The 26,457-nt window shown below is 40.0% G+C and overlaps 2 protein-coding genes across 2 annotated transcripts in view; both read left to right on the plus strand.

Moving 5' to 3' along the window:
• LOC129741191 (uncharacterized) overlaps nucleotides 1-26,457 on the plus strand; it is a 302,643-nt gene that overhangs the window by 141,912 nt on the left and 134,274 nt on the right. The window contains exon 3 of the mRNA XM_055732900.1: nucleotides 22,905-22,977. The gene's annotated coding sequence lies outside the window, so the exon portion shown is untranslated. The remainder of the gene's footprint in view (nucleotides 1-22,904; nucleotides 22,978-26,457) is intronic.
• Nucleotides 5,838-12,666, plus strand: LOC129741189 (uncharacterized). The gene is made up of 4 exons (XM_055732898.1): nucleotides 5,838-11,084; nucleotides 11,542-11,701; nucleotides 12,198-12,409; nucleotides 12,460-12,666. The coding sequence occupies exons 1-4, from the start codon at nucleotides 5,838-5,840 to the stop codon at nucleotides 12,664-12,666; spliced, it is 5,826 nt and encodes a 1,941-aa protein (XP_055588873.1).

Genomic DNA, 26,457 nt, shown 5'->3' on the forward strand with positions numbered 1-26,457 from the left:
AACTAAGATTCTGCTCGCTTAAGTTGCATAAATTAAGGCGTTTACAGCACCTTTATTTACGCAATCTAATCAGAGCTGCATGTTTCCTCCAAAAATCTAGTGGTGTTCTGAAATTTTTTACCATTACGATGTCCTGAATTTTGACAAAACCACCTGGCACCTCTCAATCTATCCGCTAGACCACATCAGTGCTCTACAAAAAACTGGAAGAAATCAATAAAATTAAATTAAATGACTGAAATTCGAAACAATATTATGATTTCAATTATAAAGGACGGCAAGAATAAAAGAAAAAATACCAAGCTACAGCAATATCAAAACTGATAAAAATATTTTTTTATAATATCTTTATTTGAAACGGCTCATATTTGCCAAAATAATAACAATGATAAAAATGTTTCAAATATTCAAAATGAAAAGAATTCGAAATATGACAAAAATAACAAATGTAACAAAACAACTAAAGTGACAACAATAACGAAATTACCAAATGACAGGAATAACTAGCATTACAGAAATTTAAAAAAAAAATACCACCGGATGAAGATATCTATTTCTTTCAGTTTTGAAAGTTTTGCAATTCAGCCATTTTAGATTTTTTTTTATTTTTAATTTTTAATAATGATTTTCATTTTATTTGTCATTTTCGTCACTACCACCACTTTTGTCATTTTAACTTTTTTTAAAGTCCTTTTATCATTTTTGGATTTTTTTTAAAAATTTGCCAGTTTGTTTTTTTTAGCTTTGTTTTTTTTAACTCTGAATAGCTTAAACCACCCTAGTAAAAAAAAACAACCGGACCAATTCAAAATAGTTAATCGAAAGCCCTCGGTTGCCCAAATTCAGCTTAGTTTAACTTTTGTATCTCGAAGTTTGCAATAAAAAAAAAGATGGTTCCAGTCGAGAGATGCATAAAACTGGAATTCGAAACCATAAATCCACTTCAAGATTCCAAAGTTTATCACCGCAATGGACAGATCTGACAGTTTTGATTTCAACAGCTGAAAGTTTTTTGAGCTCCCAGTTCAAGAAACTTTACTGTTATTCCATCAGGCGGCGCTTGCGGTTTTGGTATTAATTTCATTTATTCATGAACGCCGCCGACGAAAAGTCAAATCAACGAACGGTTTCCATATTTTCACTTCCAACTGCTTCTCGCTGGATGAACTGTTTCCAAAGCTCCGACTGCATTTCTTCCAACTGAGTAAGTAAAACTGCAAGCCAAACGCCCGCCGTCATAATGCAACCTGTTTCCTGGCCCATTAATCACTTTACACGTACCCACTTTCCTACTACATTCCGGACTTACCTTGTAGTGAAACAGCATGAGGGAAGATATAACTTTTGCTCGCCGTGAAAACCTTCCCGGTCTCTCTGGCCTGGTTTAGTCTCTGAATGTTGTAGAAAGGCAATTTGCTGCAAAATTAATCAACGTCTTCAGGAACTTCTACCAAAGAGCGAAAAGCTTGTGTAAAGTGATGATAGATTCGGTTGCACGAAGTGGCTTTGTTCTTGATTAAAAACACGGAAGGTAATTTTAAAAAAGAATTAAGTTTAAACATGTGCTCTTGTTTGGATCAAAAACATGATGTGAAGATGTGATCAGTTTACTCCAAACTTAAGCATCTATCATTAGTGGGTAGCGTATTAAACCGTAGCAAATTGATAACTTTTCAGAAACAAATCTCCCCCCACAATCCAATTAAACGATTCGAAATCGTTTTCGAAACGATCGGCGGAAATGTTAACGGTCTATCGGGCCAATTAGTACAATCACTAAGCAAATGATACCTACGTAATTCCATTACCGAACGTAATTGAATCATTTGTGGACCGGCTCCATTACATATCGTCCTACCCATTTTGCTAGTCCCGAAATTCGAATGGCACACGACCGAGGACACCGTTTCCTGTTTGTGTTCTCAGCCATTTTACGCTCACAGGAACAGGAAATTTGTGACATTTCGATGCTAAGTTGTTGCACTACTTAATGGAGCAAAAGCAGCAGCTGTTCCAGGGAATGAAACATGTTTTCCTCTGGGAAACTTTCTGTTATAGCTTAGGTTAAAATTTAAAATAAGCACAAAAAAATTACATGTTTCGAAGAAAATAGGAATTCGAGGAACAAAGATTTTTCTATATATTTAGCATCTGCCGACATCTCCTAATTTTTTTTTAAAAGAAAGCTTTGTTTTCAGCGAAACGTTTTCATTTTTTTTCTAGCTTTAAATATTGAAACACAAAAAAACGGACATCGACAGAACTCGTCGATAGGTACCTATAAAGGTATGTCTAAGACCCATAATTAATGACCTCTCCAATCGACCGAAAAAAAAACAAAAACCAAAAAAAAAATCGACAGGTGGTATGTGAAGATTGGCACAATTAACGGCCAAATATACCAAAAAATGTCTACAAAAGCGACCGAAGGAAACTTCAAAGGCACTTTTAAAGGTTTCCCTGGATCCGAAAAGAAATCTTCACATTCTTGACGGAATTGACGATTCTTTTTTCGAAAGGCATTGAAGTCTGAAATCGTGACCGTAATTGGTAGAACTTTTCATTTTTAAGAGTATAAGGTTAGACGTAGGTTTCTTAGTATTCTTATCAGAATTTGTTGAAAACGCAGGTTTCAGTGGTGGAATAGAGTTGGAGTCAAGATCATTCTCGTGCTTTGTAGCTGTGCTGCGTATAGTATGCGCGAGCAATACTTCCATGTCTTCGATGGATGGAAGCTGCTTCGGGTGCTTCGATCGGCAGGACTCACCCAAAATGCCTCAGAAATCAAGAGGTGGAAGAATTCGCTAGCGACTAACCATCGCCCGAACCACCTCCTCCGAAGCACCCGAAGCAGCTTCCATCCATCGAAGACATGGAAGCTGCATTTTGTAGCGATAAAAGAGTTGGAGTCAAGATCATTGACTCCAACTCTTTTATCGCTACAAAAAGCCGGAATGCAAAGTTCATCAACAAACGTCCAATCTGACTCTATGTTGCTAAAGTTTCTGGCAACTACACCCAAAATTCAGCCTCTGTGCCAATGGCGTGTAGTCAATTACATAGCATCATTGGTACAAGAAGATAACGCGATCGGTGCTGATTCGATTTGCTCCCACCGGCATTAATCTCCCAAGTTAACCGAATTGCGTATGTCTGAAAGAAACAAAATAAAAACGCTTTCACGTCCCTCCCTATCGCATCACAAGACGAAGAAGGATGGAAATAAATACCGGCCAACACCAGGCAGCCAGCGAACCGAGCACTGTGCGTGTGAATGTAGCAAAAGCAACAACAAAAACATCCTTCTAATTCAATCCCTTCAATCCACCGGCAAACAACCACGGCCGAGCTGTGCGTGTGTATGCAGTAAAAGCAACAAAACAAAAACATTCCTTCAATTCAATTTGCCGGCAAACAACCACGGCTAAGCTGTGCGTGTGTATGTAGCAAAAGCAACAAGAATATATTCCTTCAATTCACCGGCAAACAAGCACCGGCCAAGCTGCCCGGCTTTAGCAGCTGTGTATATGTAGCGTGTGTATGTAATAGCAGGCAGTAAGCAAGCACAGTTCTCATTCAATGGGTTTCCCGTTTCCTCCACTCCCGTTCCCTTTCCCGTTTCCATCGCAAGACAAATGAATACCTTGAAAGGAGACCAAACGCCGGGAAGCCACTGTCGTGCGTTTCTTTTGTGATTGATCGGTGGCAGAATGCCTATGACAAATATCCCTCTTCCTGCATGAAGCTCAAATAGTACACTGGTTAAGATGTCGGTCTGGCAAGACCATATGGTTGGTGATTTGAGTTCGATTCTCCCTACGGGCGCTGTGGTTTTAGTTTTTATTTTCTTGTTTCTGGGATGAATTATCCAACAGGAACGAAATCCCATTAAATGTTTTTCTTGTTTTGCTTGAATGTAGTGGTCATGCATCATTTTAGTTGGGAGCCGAGTCCTTATGCCAGTTACGGTTTTTCAAACATATCATCTTCGGCACAGTGCACATTTCAGCGCATTATCGGCACAGAGATGTGCTAAATAGACATTGGATTTTTGCAACCTCTTCTATGGGTGTAACTGTCGCCGAAAATACCTCCTCCTAAGCCACAGAAAAATCAAACTGTTGGCTTGGTTAAGCGCACCCAGCACGACTACAGCGTAGCTCCACATCACGAGAGTAACCCTCTCCAACAGCTTCTTCCAATCTTCAATCTTGGCTAATACTCCATCTGGAGCATTAAGATCTCACCAATCCTGGTTACAGATCCCGAGAGTCCTCCTCCCGGCCGTTGGAAATAAAATCACGCTGCTTACCGCAGCTCGGCTTGTGTCGGCATCGAGAGTAACCCTCTCGGAAACCGTCTTCCGAGCCTCGAACTCCAGTGACACCTTCTGGCTGACCATCTCGTGGCCTTTGCGCTGACGAACCTCTGCGCTGGTGGTCCTCTGCGCATGGATCAGTTCATAACTGCTGACAGTTATGTACACCAGCCGAGAGTAACCCTCTCGGCTATCAGCACCACCCAATATATCCGGGGTGGGCCTCCTGACCATTGCGCTGCCCGATTGCGGATCCAGGGACTGCTCCCGGCCGTCGGACGTGAGCTCACGCATGCTAACCGCAGCGTGGCTCGTGACGGCATTGAGAGTAACCCTCTCGGTCCACGAACCTCCCCGGACTCGACCTCTGGTGGAAACTCCGTGCTGGCCTGGGACATCTCGCTGGCTCGTGTCTGCGTTGGCGGACTTCCGACAGGTTGCTGGCCCTCTACGATGGTCCTCTGCCTCCTGGCTGCCTTCTCGATCCTGGCTGCTGAAGCACTTGCTAACCGCAAGTCTGATAAACTTGAGAGTACCCCTCTCACTAACTCGGTTTTCCAAAAATCCAGCCGTATCTGGGCCCATAACCTGTTTAAAAGCAGGAGATTGTTTATCTGGGGTTACCAGAAAACGACATGCAAGATATGCTGTGCGTTTGCATGCTGAGGTTATCAGCCACCAGAATCAACGAAAATTCATCATCGATTCTGGTGCCAGTCAGCATACGTTGGGAGACGAGAGCGACTACGAGAGTAGCGATGGCGAAGATGACGATTGTTCGTGAACACGAAATTGAGTGAGGTGGCGCTATCTGAGTGTGAAGTCCAGCTGGAATTTGATGTTTGGCCGATGAGGCCTGCTGTCAAAGTTTGCGGTAGCAGTTACTAAAAGGGACTAAGACAGTGATAATACTACGAAGAGCAGTTTCCGCCAGGGCTTTTATAAAAGGCCCTTCCGAAAAAATGTGATAGTTTTTTCTCGTGCTAGCAGTCGAAAGATAAACAACAAATTGTGGATATGTGAAAAGATTCAGAACCAAAATTTATGTGAAGTTTTTAGTTAAGCTGTAAATAGTAAATTAAGAATAAATGTTAAGAAGAAAGGCATTTAGTGAATAAATTTAGATAAACTTACCTGTGATCGTGGAAAATACTTACCGGAACAATAAACTTGTTGGAAACCTGACTTACCTGTTGGAATACTTACCGGAACCTATATCCTGGAAATCCTGGAGACGAGTTTCACCATTCCGAACTGCTGAAAAGTAGAGGTACTTACCATATGGTCCTTCGAACCGGATGCCCGTCGAACTCCGAGCGTCCGGAACCTTATCGATATCGCAAGAAGTCCTGCTTTTCATCACGTCGTCGAATTGAGGTTATCCTGCTACAACTTGTTCCTGAAAATAAAACTTTACAAGGCATAGAAATTGCCTTTGCAAGGTAATTATATTTCCAATAACTTTATTGTGTGACGTTTTGTGCTCCGCTGGGAAAACTTTTCCAGATTTCCGCGCACGATGGCATCAGAGCGCCGAATCAAGTCGCTCAAGCTTCGACTACGCAGCATTGAGACATCCTTCAACCTCATAAGGGTGTTTGTCGACCATTATCAAGAGGACACCCAGTCGATGGAAGTTCCCGTCCGGCTGGAGAACCTTGGAGTCCTTTGGGCGGACTTCGGTAAAACCCAGGCCGAACTAGAGGCGGCCGATGTAGAGGATCCGACTGTCATCGAGCTGCAACTAAAACAACGGGCACAATTTGAGACGGAATATTACCGGGTTAAAGGTTTTCTTCTGTCCGTCAATAAAAATTCAGCGTCATCGTACTCTCAATCATCTCAGTCAAGTGTGCACTTCCCTACTTCTTCTCAGATTCGTCTGCCTGATGTGAAGCTCCCAGTGTTTAATGGCACGCTAGAAAATTGGTTAAATTTCCACGATCTTTTCATCTCGTTAGTGCATTCCTCCAGTAAGTTATCAAACATTCAGAAATTCTATTACTTACGATCGTCGTTAACTGGAGATGCACTGAAACTGATTCAGACAATTACTATAAGCGCCAACAATTACCCTGTTGCCTGGAATTTATTGATAGACCATTTTCAAAATCCGTCACGCCTGAAACAAGCGTACGTCGATTCACTTTTCGAATTTGTGCCGTTAAGAAAAGAGTCCGCATCCGATCTACATTCACTGGTTGAGAGATTCGAGGCCAATGTTCGCATTCTGAAGCAGTTGGGGGAAAAAACGGAGTTTTGGGACGTTCTGTTGATTCGCATGTTAAGTATTCGCCTCGATCCAACAACACGGAGAGATTGGGAGGAATTCTCAACGAACCATGAAGCCATCACCTTCCCAGATCTAGTTAGTTTTCTCCAACGACGAGTCACCGTTCTTCAAAGCGTAGGCAACGTGCACCTAGACACTTCATCCATTCCGGCTTCAAAGAAACCTGGCACTCGATCAACTATCATCAGCAATGGTGCTACTCAGTTCTCGTCCCGTCAATGCTATGCCTGCTCGGAACATCACCCCTTATACCAATGCCCTACATTCTCCAAGATGACCATCGAAGACAAGGACAAGCTCGTACGACGTCAACAACTCTGTCGGAATTGTTTGCGAAAGGGTCATCAATCAAGAACCTGCCAATCAAAAAGTTCCTGCCGCAAATGTCGAGGTCGTCATCATAGCCAACTGTGCAGTCAGGACACTGCTCAGGCCGAAGTCAACAAACCGAAAGCTGAGGTGACTGTTCCTAGAGATCCCAATCATGTCGTCGGAGAATGTTCATCGTTATCAGCAGCAGTCGGAACTCCCCTCAAGAAGGGCCACCTCAAAAGGGTGCTCCTTGCAACGGCCGTGATCCAGCTCATCGATGATCAAGGTACCACTCATCTAGCACGAGCGCTTCTCGATTCGGGTAGTGAATGCAGCTTCATTACCGATGCGTTGTCTCAGCGACTAAAGTCTCGTCGAACCAAAGTGAATTTATCCATTTCTGGGATCGGCCAGTCATCCACCCACGCTAGATGCAAACTTCGCACCACCATACTTTCCCGTGTCACCACCTTCTCGACCATCGTAGAGCTGTTAGTGTTGCCTAAACTCACCTTAAATTTGCCATCTGCCTCACTAGACATCTCGCAATGGAATCTACCGCATGAAATAAAGCTAGCTGACCCTAATTTCTACCAAGCCAATCCAATCGACGTCGTCCTAGGTGCAGAAATCTTTTTCGACTTGTTCAAGCCTTCGGGAAGAATCCCTCTTGGTGATTCATTGCCTGTTCTTGTCAACTCCGCTCTTGGATGGGTAGTTTCGGGAAAGGTCACAAACTTCAACGCGGTCAACCCTGTGGTATCCAACCTTGCAACCGTAGCAGAGGTTTATCAGCTCATGCAGCGATTCTGGACCATCGAAGAAGAAGATTCAGCCCCTTGTGTGTCGGTGGAAGAAGCAGCCTGCGAGCAACACTTTGTTCGAACCGTCCGACGTAATCCAGAAGGTCGCTACGTAGTGCGACTGCCCCTCAAAGAATCCGTATCCAGCATTGGCGACAATTGTAACATTGCTCTACGTCGATTCCACATGATAGAATCTCGCTTGAAACGAGACAAGGATCTACGAGCTGAGTATCAGGATTTCATGACACAATACGCCGCCCTCGGTCACATGCAACGAGTAGACCATACTTCTCATTCCATCCCGCAGTACTACCTCCCCCATCACGCAGTTATTCGAGAAGAAAGTTCTACGACAAAAGTGCGAGTTGTCTTTGACGCCTCCTGCAAATCGGTGACTGGGAAATCGTTGAACGACGTACTTATGGTTGGCGCAGTCATCCAAGACGACCTGCGAGCCATTATCTTACGAACTCGAATCAATGCCATTTTGCTTATCGCCGACATCAAACAGATGTATCGGCAGATCCTGGTAGACGAACGTGATACGCCTCTTCAACGAATCCTCTGGCGAAACTCACCCGACGAACCCATCAGCACTTTTGAGTTGAGAACTGTGACGTACGGTACTGCTAGCGCACCTTTTCTAGCTACTAGGACACTACAACAACTGGCAGACGATGAAATGGCGGATTTTCCAGTGGGTGCAGCAGTTCTCAAAAGAGATGTCTATGTCGACGACCTAGTGACCAGCGGCAAGACTCCCGAAGAGCTGATAGAAGTGCGGAATCAACTCGATCAGATGTGCAGGCGTGGAGGTTTCGAGTTTCGCAAATTCGCGTCAAATATGGAAACTGTTTTGGAGGGCATACCTTCCGAAAGACGGGCGCTGCAGTCTTCAGTTGAGCTGGCTGCTGATCAGTGCATCAAGACCTTGGGATTGCACTGGGAGCCAGCTTCGGACCACTTTCGCTTCCAAATAAATCTACCCAAACAATCGCAATCCACTCAAATCAGCAAGAGATTGGCCCTTTCTCAGATCGCGCAGCTCTTCGATTCTTTAGGCTTGGTTGGACCAGTCATCGTCACAGCAAAGGTGTTTATGCAGACTCTATGGAGCCTCAAATCCGACGACGGCAAGGCGTGGGGATGGGATCAACCATTGCCACCTTCTCTAGCTACATACTGGCAAGACTACTACTCGCAGCTGCCACTTCTGGAGCAGCTTCGAATTCCTCGCTGTGTCGTGCTGCCACATTTCGATTCAATCCAACTGCATCTGTTCTCTGACGCTTCGGAACAGGCCTATGGGGCTTGTGCATATTTTCGATCAACGGACCCCTCTGGTGCTGTTTCAGTCGGCCTGGTTACTGCCAAATCGAAGGTGGCTCCACTGAAAAGGCGCAGCATTCCTCGGCTTGAACTTTGCGGAGCACTCGAAGCCGCCCAGCTATACCAAAAAATCTCCTCAGCCTTCGGTCGGAAATTTCAAACGTTTTTCTGGGTCGATTCAACAACGGTGCTTGCTTGGCTAAAGGCGAGTCCATCAGTTTGGACAACATTTGTCGCTAACCGGGTCTCCAAGATCCAACTTGCGACGGACGGTACCACCTGGAGTCACGTATCTGGTCAACAAAATCCAGCCGACCATCTCTCGAGAGGCATCGACGCAAAAACATTGATTTCCTGCAGACTCTGGTGGCAAGGACCTGATTGGCTGCGCTCAGATCAATTTGTGGAGCAAACATCACCATCATCTTCGTTTGAAACTCAGCTGGAGTTTCGAGCATCTAAACCCGCTGGACTTATGACCACCACCACAACAACATTCCTGGATTCCTACATTGAACGGTTTTCGAAGTTTCAAACAATGCTGCGCGTGACAGCCTTCTGCATTCGATTTTGCCACAACGCTCGAAACAAGGAGCCGAATCGACGGCTCCATGCTTTCCTATCGACCACAGAACTCCGGAAAGCCGAAACAGTTCTCATCCGTTGGGTGCAAGCTCAGGAATTTCCTGACTATGTTGCAGCACTTCGAGCGTCCAAGCCAGCGCCCGCTAAATCAAGACTTCGTTGGTTCACTCCTTTCTTGGATTCGGAACAGGTGATGCGGGTAGGAGGAAGAATCGACCGATCGCCGCTGAACTATGATACCAAGCATCAAATCTTACTTCCGTACCATCATCGTTTCTCTTCGCTACTGGTTGAGTGTTACCATGAAAGACATTTGCATGCCGCTCCACAACTACTCATGGGATTACTCCGTTTAAGGTACTGGATCATAGGGGCCAGAAATTTGGCCAAATCCATCGTCCACCGCTGCATAATTTGCGTCCGAGCTCGCCCTAAATTGGTGGAACAATTTATGGCAGAGCTCCCGAAGGAACGCATTGTCGCCACCCGCCCTTTCACTGTTACGGGAATTGATTATTGGGGTCCTATTCTGCTGAAACCGCCGCATCGCAGATCCGCTCCAATCAAATCATTCGTAGCGGTGTTCATTTGCTTCAGCACCAAGGCTGTGCACATCGAATTGGTTTTCGATCTTACCACAGCCAAATTTATTCAGGCCTTGCGACGCTTTGTCGCTCGTCGTGGCCCGCCTTCCGACATCCATAGCGATAATGGCCGAAATTTTCTAGGCGCTAAGAACGAGCTTCTTCGACTCCTCCGCAATCCAGAGCACACCGAAAAGCTGGGAATCGAATGTTCGGATTGCAACATACGTTGGCACTTCAATCCGCCAAGAGCATCCCATTTCGGTGGATTGTGGGAATCCGCTATTAATTCCGCTCAAAAGCACTTCATCCGAGTTGTCCGTGATCGTCCGCTGGCCTACGACGATATGCACACTCTCCTGTGCCAAATAGAAAGCTGCCTAAATTCCCGCCCACTCGTTGCATTGAGTGACGATCCGACCGACTACGAGCCTCTTACGCCTGGACACTTCCTAGTCGGCACCTCCTTGAAAGCTGTACCAGACGACGATCTTTCCGAAGTGCAGATACATTCCCTGAAGAAGTGGCAACAGACGCAGAAACTATTCCAGGATGTTTGGCGACGCTGGCACCTGGAATATTTAACAACTTTATCACCAAGGTCAAAATGGATCAACTCACCTGTAACGATAAAGGAGAATCAGCTGGTCCTACTCAAGGAAGAAGGAATTCCACCCATTCGCTGGCCAACCGCAAGAATCAGTAAGATTCATCCCGGCGAAGACGGAATCACCAGAGTGGTCACTCTTCAAACTCCCAAAGGGTCCTGCACTCGACCGGTGGCGAAAATTTGTTTGTTGCCGATTGCACCACCACCGGAGGAATCAACTATCACCGCCGGCGCTGAGCAACCAACAGCAAACATAATTTGGAAGAAATGCTAAAATTGGATTCCGGTTCCAGCTGAAATGTACTTTTCAAGGCACATTTTAGTTTGGACCAGGTGAGTACCTGTCCAACCTTTTTATTTTCACCGAAAAGCGCTACCGGATCTATAATTGCAGACACATCAGCACCAGAACAATCCACAACAACGAAAGCGAAGTTCCACTTTATTCCACTGCACCAGCTTCTTTGATTGCTACTAACTGCACTTTACACTATGCGAGGCGCAGTGTGGTTGCATCACTAAAACTAATTTGTTGACGAGTTCCACTGAGAGGACCAACACCAATCGCTCCAGTACCGCATCACTTTTCCTAAACCTGGCACTTTCCCACACGATACAAGGCACAATTAAATTTGGACTAGGTGAGTTCCTGTCCAAAGCATATAATTTCTTTAAAACGGTGCTACCGGGTTTTAATTTTGCAGGCACTTCAGAACAAAATTTTCTTCGCGCATCACGGACTACGATTCGAGACGACGGCAGAAAGTAAACAAACAACATCTACACGCTCCGAGGAAAAACCACAGTTCTACAATGATTTCTACGCGATGGATGCTGTCAGAAACAGTGTTTCTGAAGGGGCCAGTATGTTCGTGAACACGAAATTGAGTGAGGTGGCGCTATCTGAGTGTGAAGTCCAGCTGGAATTTGATGTTTGGCCGATGAGGCCTGCTGTCAAAGTTTGCGGTAGCAGTTACTAAAAGGGACTAAGACAGTGATAATACTACGAAGAGCAGTTTCCGCCAGGGCTTTTATAAAAGGCCCTTCCGAAAAAATGTGATAGTTTTTTCTCGTGCTAGCAGTCGAAAGATAAACAACAAATTGTGGATATGTGAAAAGATTCAGAACCAAAATTTATGTGAAGTTTTTAGTTAAGCTGTAAATAGTAAATTAAGAATAAATGTTAAGAAGAAAGGCATTTAGTGAATAAATTTAGATAAACTTACCTGTGATCGTGGAAAATACTTACCGGAACAATAAACTTGTTGGAAACCTGACTTACCTGTTGGAATACTTACCGGAACCTATATCCTGGAAATCCTGGAGACGAGTTTCACCATTCCGAACTGCTGAAAAGTAGAGGTACTTACCAACGATGATGATCCAGATTCCGTCAATCCCGAACCGGCCCAGAGACGCAGTCATCGAGCAGGAGAAGCTTATCAACGCTACGTGGCTAACGTAGCCGTTGATGATGAGGAAGAGCAACTTCAAATCGTCAGCAAGCTCAAGGGCCAAAGGGACCGGGAGACCACCGTAGCCATGAAAAAAACGAGATTCGGGCTGAACGAAGTGAGGTTATCACTGAGCAGCCGTTCAACGATTTGATCGGTTGTTTGCAGTTTTCGAGGCCGAACATAAGTGCTGCGGTTGGCGTACTAAGCAACTATCAAGCAGCCCTGAATGAGAGCGAGATTTGGGAAGTGGTTAGCTTAACCCAGGTTACAGGAAACCCATTCTGTTTCTCGTACAAATGGGTCTTCTGTAAGACAACTATCGAAAAAGCCCTGGAGAAGTACGCGTCATGGGAGGCGGTTGGCTTACCCTAGGTCACAGGTTTCGTGGCATGAACGTTCATTGGACGAAGATAAACGACTGTGAGGTTATTACCGAACAGCCGTTCAAAAGAGTTGATCGGTTGTTTGCAGTATCTGGCGATATCATCGAGACCAGATATTTGTGCAGCGGTTAGTGCACTAAGTAAATACCAGGCCAGCCCGGCAGATATAATCGTATGACCGTTACGGCGTTGGTATTCCGCAGAAACACGAAATTGAAACCACTCATCGGATATGCTGATGCAGATTTTGCCAACGACTCCGATGATCGAAGATCTGTATCAGGTTACGTTTACATGATTTTCTGGAATCTAGTTTCGTGGTCAACGAAACGCCAGCAGACGGTCAGTCTGTCGTCGACCAAAGCTGAGATAGAAGCTCTTTGTTTGCAGTCACCAGAATATCAGTGTTGCAGTTAGCGCATTTAGCAAATACCAGGCCAGCCCGGCAGATAGGTATTGGCTAGGCCTGAAGCGTGTTTTTTGCGATACCTTCGACGTATGACGCAGATGCGCAAACTCCGAGCCATTTCGAGAATCTAATTTCGTGGTCAACGAAACGTCATCGACTGGAGCCTTGTGCTATGCGGTGAAGGAAGGTTTGAGATTAACAAACTTCCTAAGTGAATTGGCTGTGGTTAGCATTCATTTCACTTCGATGGAAGACATCACCCATGCATCCAGTACCTGGAAGAGGCGCGGACCCATCAGCGGATGAAGCATCTGGACGTGAAGTATGCATTCATCAGGAAGATCGTAAGAAGCGGTCAGCTATCTTTGCGACACATCTCTACTGAGGATCAGCCAGCTGATGCGTTCACGAAGGCGTTACCAAGGGCGAGGCACGCGAAGCTGTTCAGCATTCTCAATCTGCGAATTGAGGGGAGGTGTTGACACTTACGGTTTCAGCAGAGGAAATCTGCCGCTCCGTCGGCGAAACCAAAACAGTTTGTTTTGGTTCCGCATGCTTTGAGTCAATTCGCAATTGAAATAATAGCGATAATGATTGATGATGACAGCTGATGATGGTAAACACGGTACAAATGTTTACATCATCATCACACTGTGAAGCTAAATAACTCAATTTAGGTTCGTGATAACTCTGTTGAGAAATCATTTCACTCGGGAACTATCGGTTAGTAAATGCAAGTCGAGTGAATTGCACACAATATCAATTTGACATTCTACAAACAATAACACAGCCACGTATGGAGACTTCATCTGTCAGCTGTCATCTGTCAAATGGACAACTCGCATGAAAGATTGCACGAGATTGGATACAATGTTTGATACAATATTGAACGGAATCTAGTGGACAACTGGATTGAATGTTCATGGTTCTTCAAATCAGAAATAGGCACACCGAGAAGAAAGTGCGTGAAATAAATATAAACATCACTAATGTAACAGATCTAGTTTTAAGTTATACTCTGTGTTCGTCTCAAATAAAGTCACCTTAAACCAAGAGTTTGATATCGCGTTTTTATTTCGATTGACTCTGAGAAACTCTACAGGTTATGGGCCCAGTGGGTAACTGGGATATAATAAACTGTACACCTTAACAGGTTATGGGCCCAGTGGTTAATTGGGATGTCATAACCTATCCATCTCTACAAACTCACCAGTGTTGCCAGATATTCTGAGTGGTTAGCTCAGAATATCACACGAAAATGAGAAAACTAATAAGTGAGGATATCACTTCAGTGAAGAATGTAAATAGCTATCGCTTATGTTATAAGTAGTTATTTAAGGACTTGACGAACAAAACGAATAAAGATTAACTCTATTCCACCACTGAAACCTGCGTTTTCAACAGAATTAAATATGAATATTTCCAACGAATCAAATCGGCATCGAATGAATTGGAAATTTCAACTTTTTTGGCAGATGGACGTGGATTAGGTTCGGCAATCCGTTTTCTTCCGACTTTGACGCCGGCCGATGACTTCCTCATGCTGGAAAGAAAAGAGAAAAATATGAATAATGAAAAATGAAAATAATTTTAGCAATAAAATAAATAATCGAAAATGTTCCTCCAGGTACACAGCAACGTTACGATGCTCCGGCGTACGTGTTGACGGCTTAACGGTACAGATGGAAGTGAGTGTATATCGGGTAAAGAATTACGGCTCCCCTTCTTACTAATACAACACAAGTGAAGTGAATACTCGGCAAAACAAAACTTTATGAGTGAAATGTCTTAATAAAATATAAAAAAACTATTTGTAAATAAAAACAAAAAAAATATCGGTTAATTTATATCTGTTTTGAACGTCTTTTTTTTTTAAATATCAACAATATCAAACGGCTATTAAGCCTACCCCTTCTCTGATAGCGAGACTGTCGGCCAAGTTTTGCGAATATTGGATAAGATTTTTTTCGCTGTGCACATTTGACATGAAATGACTCATATTTCACTATTTTTTTTTTTCACTAAGGGCTAAATGTTTTCATTCTTCATTTTAAAATTTCTAGCGTTATCTGTATTGAACATATAAAATTGAACACTGAAAATATCAATCCAATATCGACAGAACTTAGAATTTTATGACCGAATTTCAACAACAAACCATACACATTATGTAGATTGGCCTAAAAACAGATCTAAGCAAAATTTCAGCTTAATCGACTTGATTTAGGGGTGCCTCAAAGCGCTCAAAGTTTTGGAGTTTTGATCCTCAAAAACCACCTAAGGGGAGACCGAAGGAAATAGGAAATCGAAATTTAAATTTTGATTCCAAATGACTTAAAAATGCATAAAAAGTCGAAAATGGTGTTATCCCGAAAAAAATTTTTGGTCAAAAATCAACTTTGAGATTTCAAAAATCACCTTTGACCAAATTCATTTCCCTTTTTTAGATTTCCTATTGCTTACATCTACTCTCTAGACTTGAAGTGAAGATTTCCACAGTATTGAAAATTTTTGTTATCAGTCCAAACGTCCAAACATTCGTTAAAGCAGGGTGGCCATCGATTTCCATTTTCAAATTCCCGGTTTTCTCAATTGATTATTTTGATTTTCCCGGTATAAAATTACATAAATAAAAATTTCAACAGTGTTTTTTTTACCAAAAAAGGAATTTGAATCCCGATACTTTCTAGCTTTTCCCGAATCGTTGACTAACCTTAAATAAATGGCTACGGAATATAAAGCTTCTGAGAAAAAAAATTAGTCTTGGTGAAATGAATGAACTTTAGAATTCTAAACGTTTATATATGTAAAAAAAACGATTAATAAAGAATTTTACCGGTTTTGATTCGAGATTCCATGTTTTTTTCCCGTTTTTCCCGGTTTGCTGGCCACCCTGTTTAAAAGCAAACCATACATGCTTAAAATTCAAAACATAAGGAAGAAAAATGATGTACAAGCGATCTCAAATACATTCTCGTTGTTTGGTTGAGATCACCGCTTTGATCACTGATTTGAATTTGAAATTTTCTTATTTCTTACAAATAGAAGGAACCTACGATTGGTTTCTTATTTTGTAGGTTTTGAGCTAGGATTTGGGAAAATCGAACTTCCGACGGAAAATTAATGAAATTCATTAGGTTTTGGGTTGGTGAAAATTGGGTTGCCGGTTTTAAAAGTTTTGTTTAGATGAAAGGAGTATTAGAAACATTGATAAGTATTTCTGAGTTTTTTTTAACATTTTTTGATTGGAGATTGTTGTTAAGAATTTTTAAAACCAATTTAGCTAGAAATTTTCCACAATTTATTGGGAACCATTTCTTTTCTCTTCAAATGTTCAAAATTTTGGTTCCTTTGGGTAAAGAAATCAAGTCAAAGCCATTTGATTCTTTGAAGTTTAAACTCGAGCCGGTCTACATACCTGGCTCTCAGAACTAGGTAATCCACAAACTGTCTCCAATGATGCGGTTTTGGAATCGATAAAACCACCACGCAGCCAGCCAACCTATTCGATGACGGCGGGAGAAACCCGAAAGCCTCAGCAGACCCATCTAAGGTTTCCGGAATGCGCCATTATCGTTCTCCAAGTTGGCATTTCCTAGAACGCTCCTGTTGGTTGGGGAGGGCAGCCACAATTTTCCGTCTTCATCTCTCCTTTCCCACAAACCCATTTTATAGATATAAATATTTGTCCTAGTAGGGGATTTTTTGTTTTTGAAATTCTAAGCCAGTCAGTGGCTCCAGACAGCTTATGTCCTTTTTTCCTATCTCTCTTCCGTTCCCTATGGAATCAATAATTTTCTATTACTGGTGTATGCTAAAGCTAAATTCTGTATTTATTCGTTTTTGGGGTCCGGTCGTTTTCTCGATAAGGGGCGCATTTGATCTTCCTCGGGTGACTTAAATCGACCGGACTGAGAACGTCGACCGGGATTCTGGAGATAATGATGGAGATGGTGCTAATGGCGACCAATCCCGAGAGCAAAATCATCCAAAATGGCTCAATCCCTTTTTTCGAGGACAAAAGTCGGGGGTAGACCGATAACGGAAAACAAGGTCCTTTAGGGTTCCATTGATTGATGGCTTATTAGATTGGGCATGTCATTCTGTTTCCCATTTTAAGCTTCCTCCCCAGGAGGACTGGAGAAGTTTAGTCCACAAATATGTACACTTGGGATCAATACTTACATATATACATTGAAGTAGAATACTATAAAGATACTCATTTTTTCACTCAGTCAATTTAAAAATAATTATAAATTCGTATGGATGAATTTTATGGAGTTCAGGGCCTGATTAAGCCTAGGGGACCCGGAGCAAAACTTTCTTGGGGGTCCTACATTTTTTTCTCTATTGAATGATTGATATACCTGCGATTTTTTTTTAAATTTAAAAACAACATTCTTTAATAAAAATAAAACTTCTTCAAACAAAAACGATGTCGATTCGAAAATTGAAAGAATTGATGAAACACATGAATACATTAAAAACCCAAATGTAGATAAACATTTAAACTTTATTTTCAGAATACAAATACCTACCATATCGGAAATTTCAAAATGAAAAAGTTGTTGCTGCCCCGATGTAAACTTCAACGACTTTCCTTGATTTTAAATGCCTTGCTCATGTTGTAAAATATTTGTTCTCCTCCCATTCTCGAGCAAAGAAACTTACCAACAAAATTAGATGGCCCCATAGACCTGTGCCGTCAATTGTCCAACGACGGCCTTTGCCTGTGTAAGTTCAAACTTTCCAGAACACGTCAGTCTAGAAGAACTAACAGCAGAGGCCTCGACACTGCTTGGGCATAAATTATGCAAATCAACCACTTTGCCATTTGCTGAACTGAAAAACCGAAGAACGAACGAAACAACAACACTTACCGGAGAATACAATTCAACAACAACAACAGCGACGAGGAAAAGGCTCAAGTTTGAATTGGTTTGTCGCTTGAAGCACTTTTCCATAACCAGCTTCTCCACAACAAGCTTTCCCAATTCCGATGTTGGAAGGTGTACTTCAACCAAAAGCTTGTCTCTTTCTGCCTCAGAAGCGAAAGATTTATCCATTCATCCATCTCCGAAATATTTGCCTCCCTGTGCCATCGCGCCACCACCCACTTGTGGCTGGGTCGAAGTGTTCGAAAGCTCTTGAATTTTTGGCAATCCGATTAAACGTGTCTTGTTTGGTGTTCTTTATTGTTCTCTGGAAATTTTTGAACAAGCCACCCTTCTCGAAGTTGGCAGCCTTCTCAGTTTCGATAATTTGAATTTTGCGTTTCTTGGAGTTTTGTAAACAAGCGGTACTTATCGTTGTTTTACCTTTAAGGTTCGATGGGCTTAAGCCACTGTTGACGAGTTTTACCAATGTTTTCTGATAGGATTTAATGTTCATTTTTAGGTTGGGACATTTTCAACTCTAACAATCATTGAAGTTATTATTTTTTTTCGAATCAAATTTTAAGCCGATAATTTTTGTTCAAACTTCGCCAAACTTTTTCAAGGAAGTAGCATCGGTGGTTTTCTTAATTTTCCTTCTCTAGTGTGGTTTCTAGTCTGGAAAATTCTTTCAGGGAATTTTTCCGGCTAAAACATTCGCCCGATGTATAATTTATCAGTGGCACTCGGTGTTAGACGGCATTTTCCGCCCGGAGGAAAAAAAACTCAAAAAATCAACAAAAAAGTCAAGCCGCAACCACCTGCCACTCATCATGGTGAATATCTGTCTAAAGAGTTCGGAAGTTTAGGCGAGAGTTTAAAGAAGATGTTACTTTTGTCCTTTTTCTACTTTTTTTTTCCAAAAATGTATATATAAATTAGGCTTGGATACTTTACCAGGTGAATCTTATCCTTCAATGGCGACCGTGAAAAATAAGATAGACAGTTTCAAATTAAACACAATCACGCATCTCCTAAATTAACATTGTTTGATGAAATTTTAGAACCATCATTACGGATATGAAATTGAGACTCTATTTTTGAAACTAAACAAAAACAACCATCGATTTAGCCATTCACTGTTATTATGTTTTTTATGTTTTAAGTTAGTATGACTGCATTCCATTGCAATCTCTTGACCTTTTGGGAAAACAGTTGAATTTCATCTCATCTCCATTTGTAAATCTTTTCCAGCCCTGCATGTATACAAATCATTAGAATTTCCCTCGCCAAAAAGGAGACACACTCCACAAACCGAGCCAGGGCTCTGGCTGCACACCTCATTAAATCCGGAGAGTTAATTACACACGGCCCGGCCTCTGCGCCATTTTGATCCTGTTGCTGCAGCAAAGCAACGAAGCAGGTTTCCTCCGGGATTTCCGGCAGCTGCAGCAGCTTTTCTCCGCCCAAGCCAGTGTAACATTTGCCCTTAGTTTTTGCTACCTTGTTCGGTTTCGTAAAATGCGCCTTCTCGTTATATTCTGTCAGTAGTTGCTTTCAACATTTGTAGAAAAGTTAGCCTAGTCCTAGGTTTGCACTTGGGAAAAATAACGACACGAGTTTCACTAAACTCTTCTTTTTGGTTCATGGCACATTCGACAAAAAACGAAGAAGTAGTTCAAGGATTCTTTCGGCCCAGCTTGGAGTAATTAAATGATTGCTGAAGTATCTGGGAAATGATACTTCGGATTTCTGGTGGAAACGGAAATGTTAAATTAGAAGGTACCAGTTGATTTGAGAAGCAAACTTATGATGAGAATTGCAACCGTAGTAAGACAATCAAGAAAATAACATAAAAATATAGCATGACAAACATAAAAAATCAAAAAATAAAAATGTTAAAACAAACAAAAACGACAAGAAACATAAAAATTGCATGAATCACGAAAATTAAAAACATAATTGAAATTATTATCATGAAATGACAAAAATAGCCTAAAAGAGAAAAAAAAAATAAAAATGACCTAAAAGGAAAAATTACAAAAAAAAATAAAACAAAATACATAAGTATAATCTAATTGACACAGCAAAAAGCAAAACAAAACTTCAAATAAGGCCGGAACAAATTTCCAATCCTTCTTTTGTCACTCAGAGTTGGAACATCGCGAGGGGGGGGACAATAAAAAATAATGCAAAAAACAAATAAATTGGAATAAATTGCACAAAAGCTTGTATGCAAAAAACTGCATACTATATCATTGCACAAAACCTATAAAATAATGTTATTTTTTATTAAAAAAATCAATAAAATCAAGAATACACATGGCGAAATTACTTCCATCTGCCAAAATTTCTTTTTTGGTCTTGTAATCTTTCGGATACTTGAACTTTTTATCAAAATTTCCATGAAATACTTGAAACTTTATTTATTTCCCCCTTCGGGTATTTGGAAATTTCGAAGGGGGGGGAGACAAAAGAAGAAATGGATATTTGTTCCAGCCTAATATAAAAAACTGATTAAAAACGACAAGAATGTCAAACAAAAATTTGCCATTATGACAAGAATGAAAAAAATTATAGATACAACGGAAAATGTAAAAATTACAAAAATAAAAAGAATAGCAAGAAAAACACAAATGGAAGAAAGTTTTGCCCTTTGTATCATTTCTGAAAAATATCGTCAATTTTGTCATTTTCGTCAATTTTCGTCATTTCTGAAATTTTTCTTATTTTTGTCATATTTGTTAATTTTGTCAATTTTGCCATTTTTGTCATTTATATCAATTTTATCATTTTTGTAATTTTAGTCATTTTTTTATCATTTTTGTCATTTTTATCATTTTTGCAATTTTTGCTATTTTTGTATTTATTATATTTAAAGTCATTTTTATCATTTTTGTCATTTCTGTTGTTTCAGTTATTTTATTACTTTTGAAATTTTGTAATTATTGTAATTTTTGTAATTGTTGTAATTTTTCAAATTGTTGTAATTCTTTCCGTTTCTAATTGTTGTCATTTCTATTGTTTCAGTTAAATTAATCATTTTTGTTATTTTCCTAATTGTTGCCATATTAGTTAATTTTGTCATTTTCATCATTTTTGTCATTGTCTTATTTTTTTTTATTTTTGTTTTTTTCTTTTGTCATTTTTGTAATTTTTGTCATTTTTGCGATTTTTGTCTTTATTATATTTTTAGTCATTTTTATTATTTTTGTCATTTTTGTTGCTGTTGCTTCAGTTATTTAATTTCTTTTGAAATTTTGTGAATATTGTAATTTTTGTAATTGTTGTTATTTTTTCAAGTTTTTGCAATTTTTGTCATTTTTTCATTTTTGTAATTTTTGTAATTTTTGAAATTTTTGTCATTTTTGTTTCAGTAAGTTTAATCATTTTTGTTATTCTCGTAATTGTTGTCATTTTTGTGAATTTTGTCATTTTCATCATTTTTGTCATTTTCTTCATTTTTGGCATTTTTGTTTTTTTTTTTGCCATTTTGTCATTGTTGTAAATTTTGTCATTTTTGTGATTTTTGTCATTTCTGTCAATTTCGTCATTTTGGTTATTTTTATCCTTTTTGTCATTTTTGTCCTTCTTATCATTTTTTATCATTTTTGTCATTTCTGTTGTAATTATTTTTGTTATTTTCGTAATTGTTGTCATTTTTGTAAATTATATCATTTTCATCATTTTGTCATTTTATTAAGTTTTGGCATTTCTTTTTTTTTCATTTTTGTCATTGTTGTAAATTTTGTCATTTTGGTGATTTTTGTCATTTCTGCCAATTTCATCATTTTTGTGATTTTTGTCATCCTTGTTTTTTTTTTGTCCTTTTTGTCATTTTTGTCCTTCTTATCATTTTTCACCATTTTTAACATTCTTGTAATTCATTGTTGTCATTTTGTGTCATTTTTGCCAATTTTAGAATTTATGTCTTTTTCGGCATTTTTTATCATTTTTGCCATTTTCGTCTTTTTTGTCATTTTGGTAATTTTTCCGAATTTTCGCCATTTTTGTCAGTTTTGTCAGTTTGTCATTTTTTTCTTTTCTTTGTTTTTATGTCATATTGTCATTTTTGTTATATTTGTCATTTTGGTAATTTAGGCAATTTCTGTCTTTTTAGTCATTGTTGTCATTTTTTCGTATTTATTTGTCCTTTTTTATTTTTTCATGTGTGTCATTTCTGTAAGTATGTTTTATTTTTATTTCAAATATTTTTTTCTTTTTTGAGCACACTTCAATCTGTTTCTTTGAATAATTGCAATCATTTCTGAGGAAATTTCCCCCAACTAGTCCTCAAAAATTAAAAACGGTAAGAGCAATACAAAGATAAATTACCGCTCATTTCCACGCCGTTGAAAAAAATAGGCATTTGCAAGGAAAACTAAGCCGTATCAAAAACTTCTCCCTATATAAGCCATAACAATTGCTTTCAATTTTACACGAATTTGCAAACATTTTCCCGGCACAAACATCCATCCTGGGAACCCAGCGGGGAAAAATTCTTCGGGACTCAACAACCCACAAAAGACCAGCGATTGCAGGTCTCTTTTTTCTGCCTCCTCAGGACGAATTTTCCCATCGAAGGCTCGACCGACGAACAATGCAAGGGAAAGAAGGTTGAAAGCGAAGCAGATTCGATAGAGAAAAAAAAACAAAAAACCAATCTGCTTTTCCGCGAGGAGCAGCGCTCCGGGAAAAATTCCAATTTTCCGGAACCTGGAACCAACTTCCTCCTGTCTGGTGAGCTTTAGTTTCTGCTGCCTCGGCAATCTTATCTGTCAACGGCGGAAAACTAAGGAAAGGTGCTGCGGAAGGTCAGAAATCGGAGGAAGGAAGGCGTCATGAAAATATGTCGTTTCTGCACCTTTTTCCGAAATAAAAGGCCGAATTACGATTCTTATTATGGTTTTTTTTTTTCTCTCTCTTTCTCTATGTTCCTTCAAGCTGATTTTTCCACCATCATCTTCCCCTCATTGAACCCAAGCGGGAAAATGTTTGTGCGTGTGTATACCGGAAGGTAAGTCGGTAGAAAGATGTGTATGGGTGTGTGTTGTGTAAGTGAGCGGAAGCGCAAATAATGATAGCACGCGCGCGAACAAATAAATTGAAAAGTAAAGCCCGTGAGTATTATCGCTGATAGCCGCCCTGCCGGAGGAATGCTTACTGGCTTCCTGTTTGCCGCCAGCTTTCTTTTCTGCTGCCTAGCGCAAAAATAATCGAATCGAAGTCATGATCAGGAGTGTATACAGAAGGAAAAAGCAAATACTGACATGTCTGTAGGTCGTCAATAAATGCTAAAAAAATAATTTTTGTTTTCAAGATCCGAAATGTACAATCAAATTTTTGTGGTACTTACTTAATGAATCCACAACACATAGCCCTCTATGTCAACTACAGATCAGCAAGTAAGTTATTCAAGAAAACATTCTAAAAGAACTCCAAAAATCAATCATTTGGAAGAACAGTATAGTCAATTAACTAGAGTTCAATAAATTCAATCCCATAAATTTTATTGCTCAATCCATGACCCTGAAAAGGGGTAGAAATTGATGTTAGTTTCCCAATAAAGAATAAAAGAGATTACCAAAGAGAAAGACAACATGCAATTATTTACCCTCTCGGTTTTAATCCGAGCTGCTTGCTTCCAGAAAACAACACCACAAAACAGTCAATTTGACGCTCGGAAAGAAGCGTAACACTTAAAACAAAAAAAAAAGCATAAAAGCTTCTATTCAAAGTTCAAATTTCTCTGTGTGCACTTTTTTCCTTTCTCTGTACCTTCTGAAATGAGGCCGAGGTTTGTTTGCTAGTATGGTGGGAGGAGAACAATTCGTTTTCAGTGTTGAAATAAAACACACATTGCCGGCAGCAAACATTGCATTGCCGTTTAAAATCTACAGTGACGTTCAAATGTTTTGTGGCATTTGTGACGAACATCTTTTGATTTTTTTTGAATGGTAAATTATTTCTATCTGTAACAAGAACCCGACAATTTCTGATTCGACTTTTAAATTTGATAATTTCAACTATTTTTTTTTTCTATTTTTATAATTTTTATGACGAGAGCAACACTGTACAGACGAAATTCTCGTTTCCAAATCACCGTTCGTGGAGAGAGATGGAACCGTAAAAAAAAGTTCAAAAGAAAGATGCCATTTTATTGTGCCAAAATGTTGGCCCAATGGCTCCTAACTGTTGGTTCTGGTTCCTTCTATAGATGTGTTCTGCCGTTGAGTGGGGATTGTTCTCCATTTACATCAGCCAGCACTCAGAAGTACCGCAATGGATGGAACTTTTCCTCTTATACCGTATCGCGTTCGATGTGCATTTATTGGATTGAAATAACACCTACTAAACGAACGAACGAACGAGTGAACGAAAACGATTCGAATCTGGTGAGAGAAATTGCATTTAAAATACTCGGATCGTCACCTGAGAATCATTCTTAGCAGCAGCAGCAGCATGAAAAAATATTGCCGAAACAAGTTTTTAATTTCCAATTAAAGTTCAACTTCCGGTTTGTCGTTTCGGTTTTTGTTTGAAGAGGTTCGAAACTAGAGAAGTTGGATAGTTTTTAGATGATTTTTTTGTTTAATTTCAGAGTTGGTTTGGTTTCGTAACAGAATGGGATGCAACTAATGAAACATATGGAATATCGGAACGAAGAAAAAAAAATAGAGTTTACATTGCATTTGAATTGCTTCTCAAATCACAGGTCAAATAATCATAACAGCTGTAATGTGTTATTAAATCTATATTTAAAATTAACTTGATATCACTGCAAAAAAAGAATCGAATTGATTGGAAGCAGTGCTCAACACATTCACCATCATTGACATAAAACGGGTTGAATGTGAGAGAAAAAGCTCTCCCTTTCATCTTCTTCGGCATTCGATGAAATTATCTCCGATTGGAGAGAATGGACTTCTTGTTGACTGTGAATGTCTTCTCTTTTGTTTCACCATCCGTTCCACACTCATTTTTTCCACAAAGTTGCGACAGGATCAAACGTTGAAAATTCAATCAGTTTGATCCTCTTAGAATGTGTGAGCCAATCATATTCGCCTACTTACTTTGCATGAACCGACCAAAGCGATCAAAATTAATACCGGCTAATCGATACACAATACACACTTGATATTTTCTAGATAATTTATCCACGCAACAGGAACTTTCGTAAAAAGGGAGATGATTTTTTTAAGAATACTTAGTTTATACACTAAATATATTGAACAAAGTTGTCATCATCATTAAGATTGGATGAAAAATATTTAAGTTTCAAATATTTAAAAAAAAATATTTCTATTATTAAACATGCCTATTTTCAATAAATTATGACTTTAATAATTCGGGTGACTTCGTATGTTTTTATCAATAGGTTCAATTATTAAAGTTATTAGCTGAAAAACGCACAAAGCGAAAAAAAAATAGGTTCTAGAGGGTTAACAAAAACTGGAAGATTCTCATTTTATTTTTTAATTGCTTATATGTTTTTTTGATTCGATTTCTGTGATGTCCTCGACAAAGATTCTTAAAATTTTTTGATCTACAACTTTGTTTAATGAATCAGGTGTCTACACAAAGTATTCTTAAAAATATTTGTTTATCTTCCTTCTATGTGAATTAATCTTTTACTTCATGGCGTCAGATAGCGAAATTTGACTTCTTCTGGTTTAACTCTTTTAATTTATACCCATATTATGGGGGTTTCAATCGATTATTAATATACAGGTTTGAAAAGAGAAGCCGAAGCCGCCATCTTGAATTAAAGATGACGTCAAGCTACTATTTTTTTATCCTACTAGTTTTTTTATCACTCAATACATATATTCTAGAGATATTCATACCACTTTCGATTATTTGAAATATTTCAAAGATTTTTATGTCTATATTTTTTAACTAAACTTAAAAACACACATGCGGCTAAGCTTCGCCGCCACAAGTTTCTGGGTCTGCCTCTTCTTCGATGTCCTTCTGGATTCCAATCTAGCGCCTCTCTGCAAATCTCGTTTTCATCTTTTCGCAGCGTGTGCCCAATCCATCTCCACTTACGTTCCCGAATCTCGATTTCTAGCGCCTTTTGATAACACCGGCGATGTAGTTCCTCATTCGAGATCCAGTTGCCAGGCCACCAAGCGCGGATGATATTCCGCAGGCAGCGGTTTACTAATACTTGCAGTTTTCGCGTCGTTACCGCATATGTGCACCAAGTTTCGCACCCGTACAGCAATACGGATTTGACGTTTGAGTTGAAGATTCGGATTTTTGTTCGTAGAGAGATCTGGCGTGACCGCCAGATGTTTCGGAGACTCGCAAATGCAAAACGGGCCTTTCTGATCCGGGTTTCGATGTCCTTCTTGGTACCACCATCAGGCGTAATCTGGCTACCAAGATACTGGAAGCACTCCACATTCTCAACTTGTTGCCCAGCTACCATGAAACTGGAGGGATTTCCTGTGTTGATCTCCATCAACTTGGTCTTTCCGACATTAACTTT

This window comes from Uranotaenia lowii, chromosome 2 (genome assembly GCF_029784155.1).
Source record: "Uranotaenia lowii strain MFRU-FL chromosome 2, ASM2978415v1, whole genome shotgun sequence".
NCBI classification, from domain to species: Eukaryota; Metazoa; Arthropoda; class Insecta; order Diptera; family Culicidae; genus Uranotaenia; species Uranotaenia lowii.

What these genes read in the sequence shown, in the direction of transcription:
- LOC129741189 (XM_055732898.1), top strand. Translation starts at nt 5,838, where the DNA reads ATGGCATCAGAGCGCCGAATCAAGTCGCTCAAGCTTCGACTACGCAGC. An exon ending in CAGTGTTTCTGAAGGGGCCA is followed by an intron (nt 11,702 to 12,197) that starts GTATGTTCGTGA and finishes GCTGAAAAGTAG; the next exon opens with AGGTACTTACCAACGATGAT. An exon ending in CGAGATTCGGGCTGAACGAA is followed by an intron (nt 12,410 to 12,459) that starts GTGAGGTTATCA and finishes GGTTGTTTGCAG; the next exon opens with TTTTCGAGGCCGAACATAAG.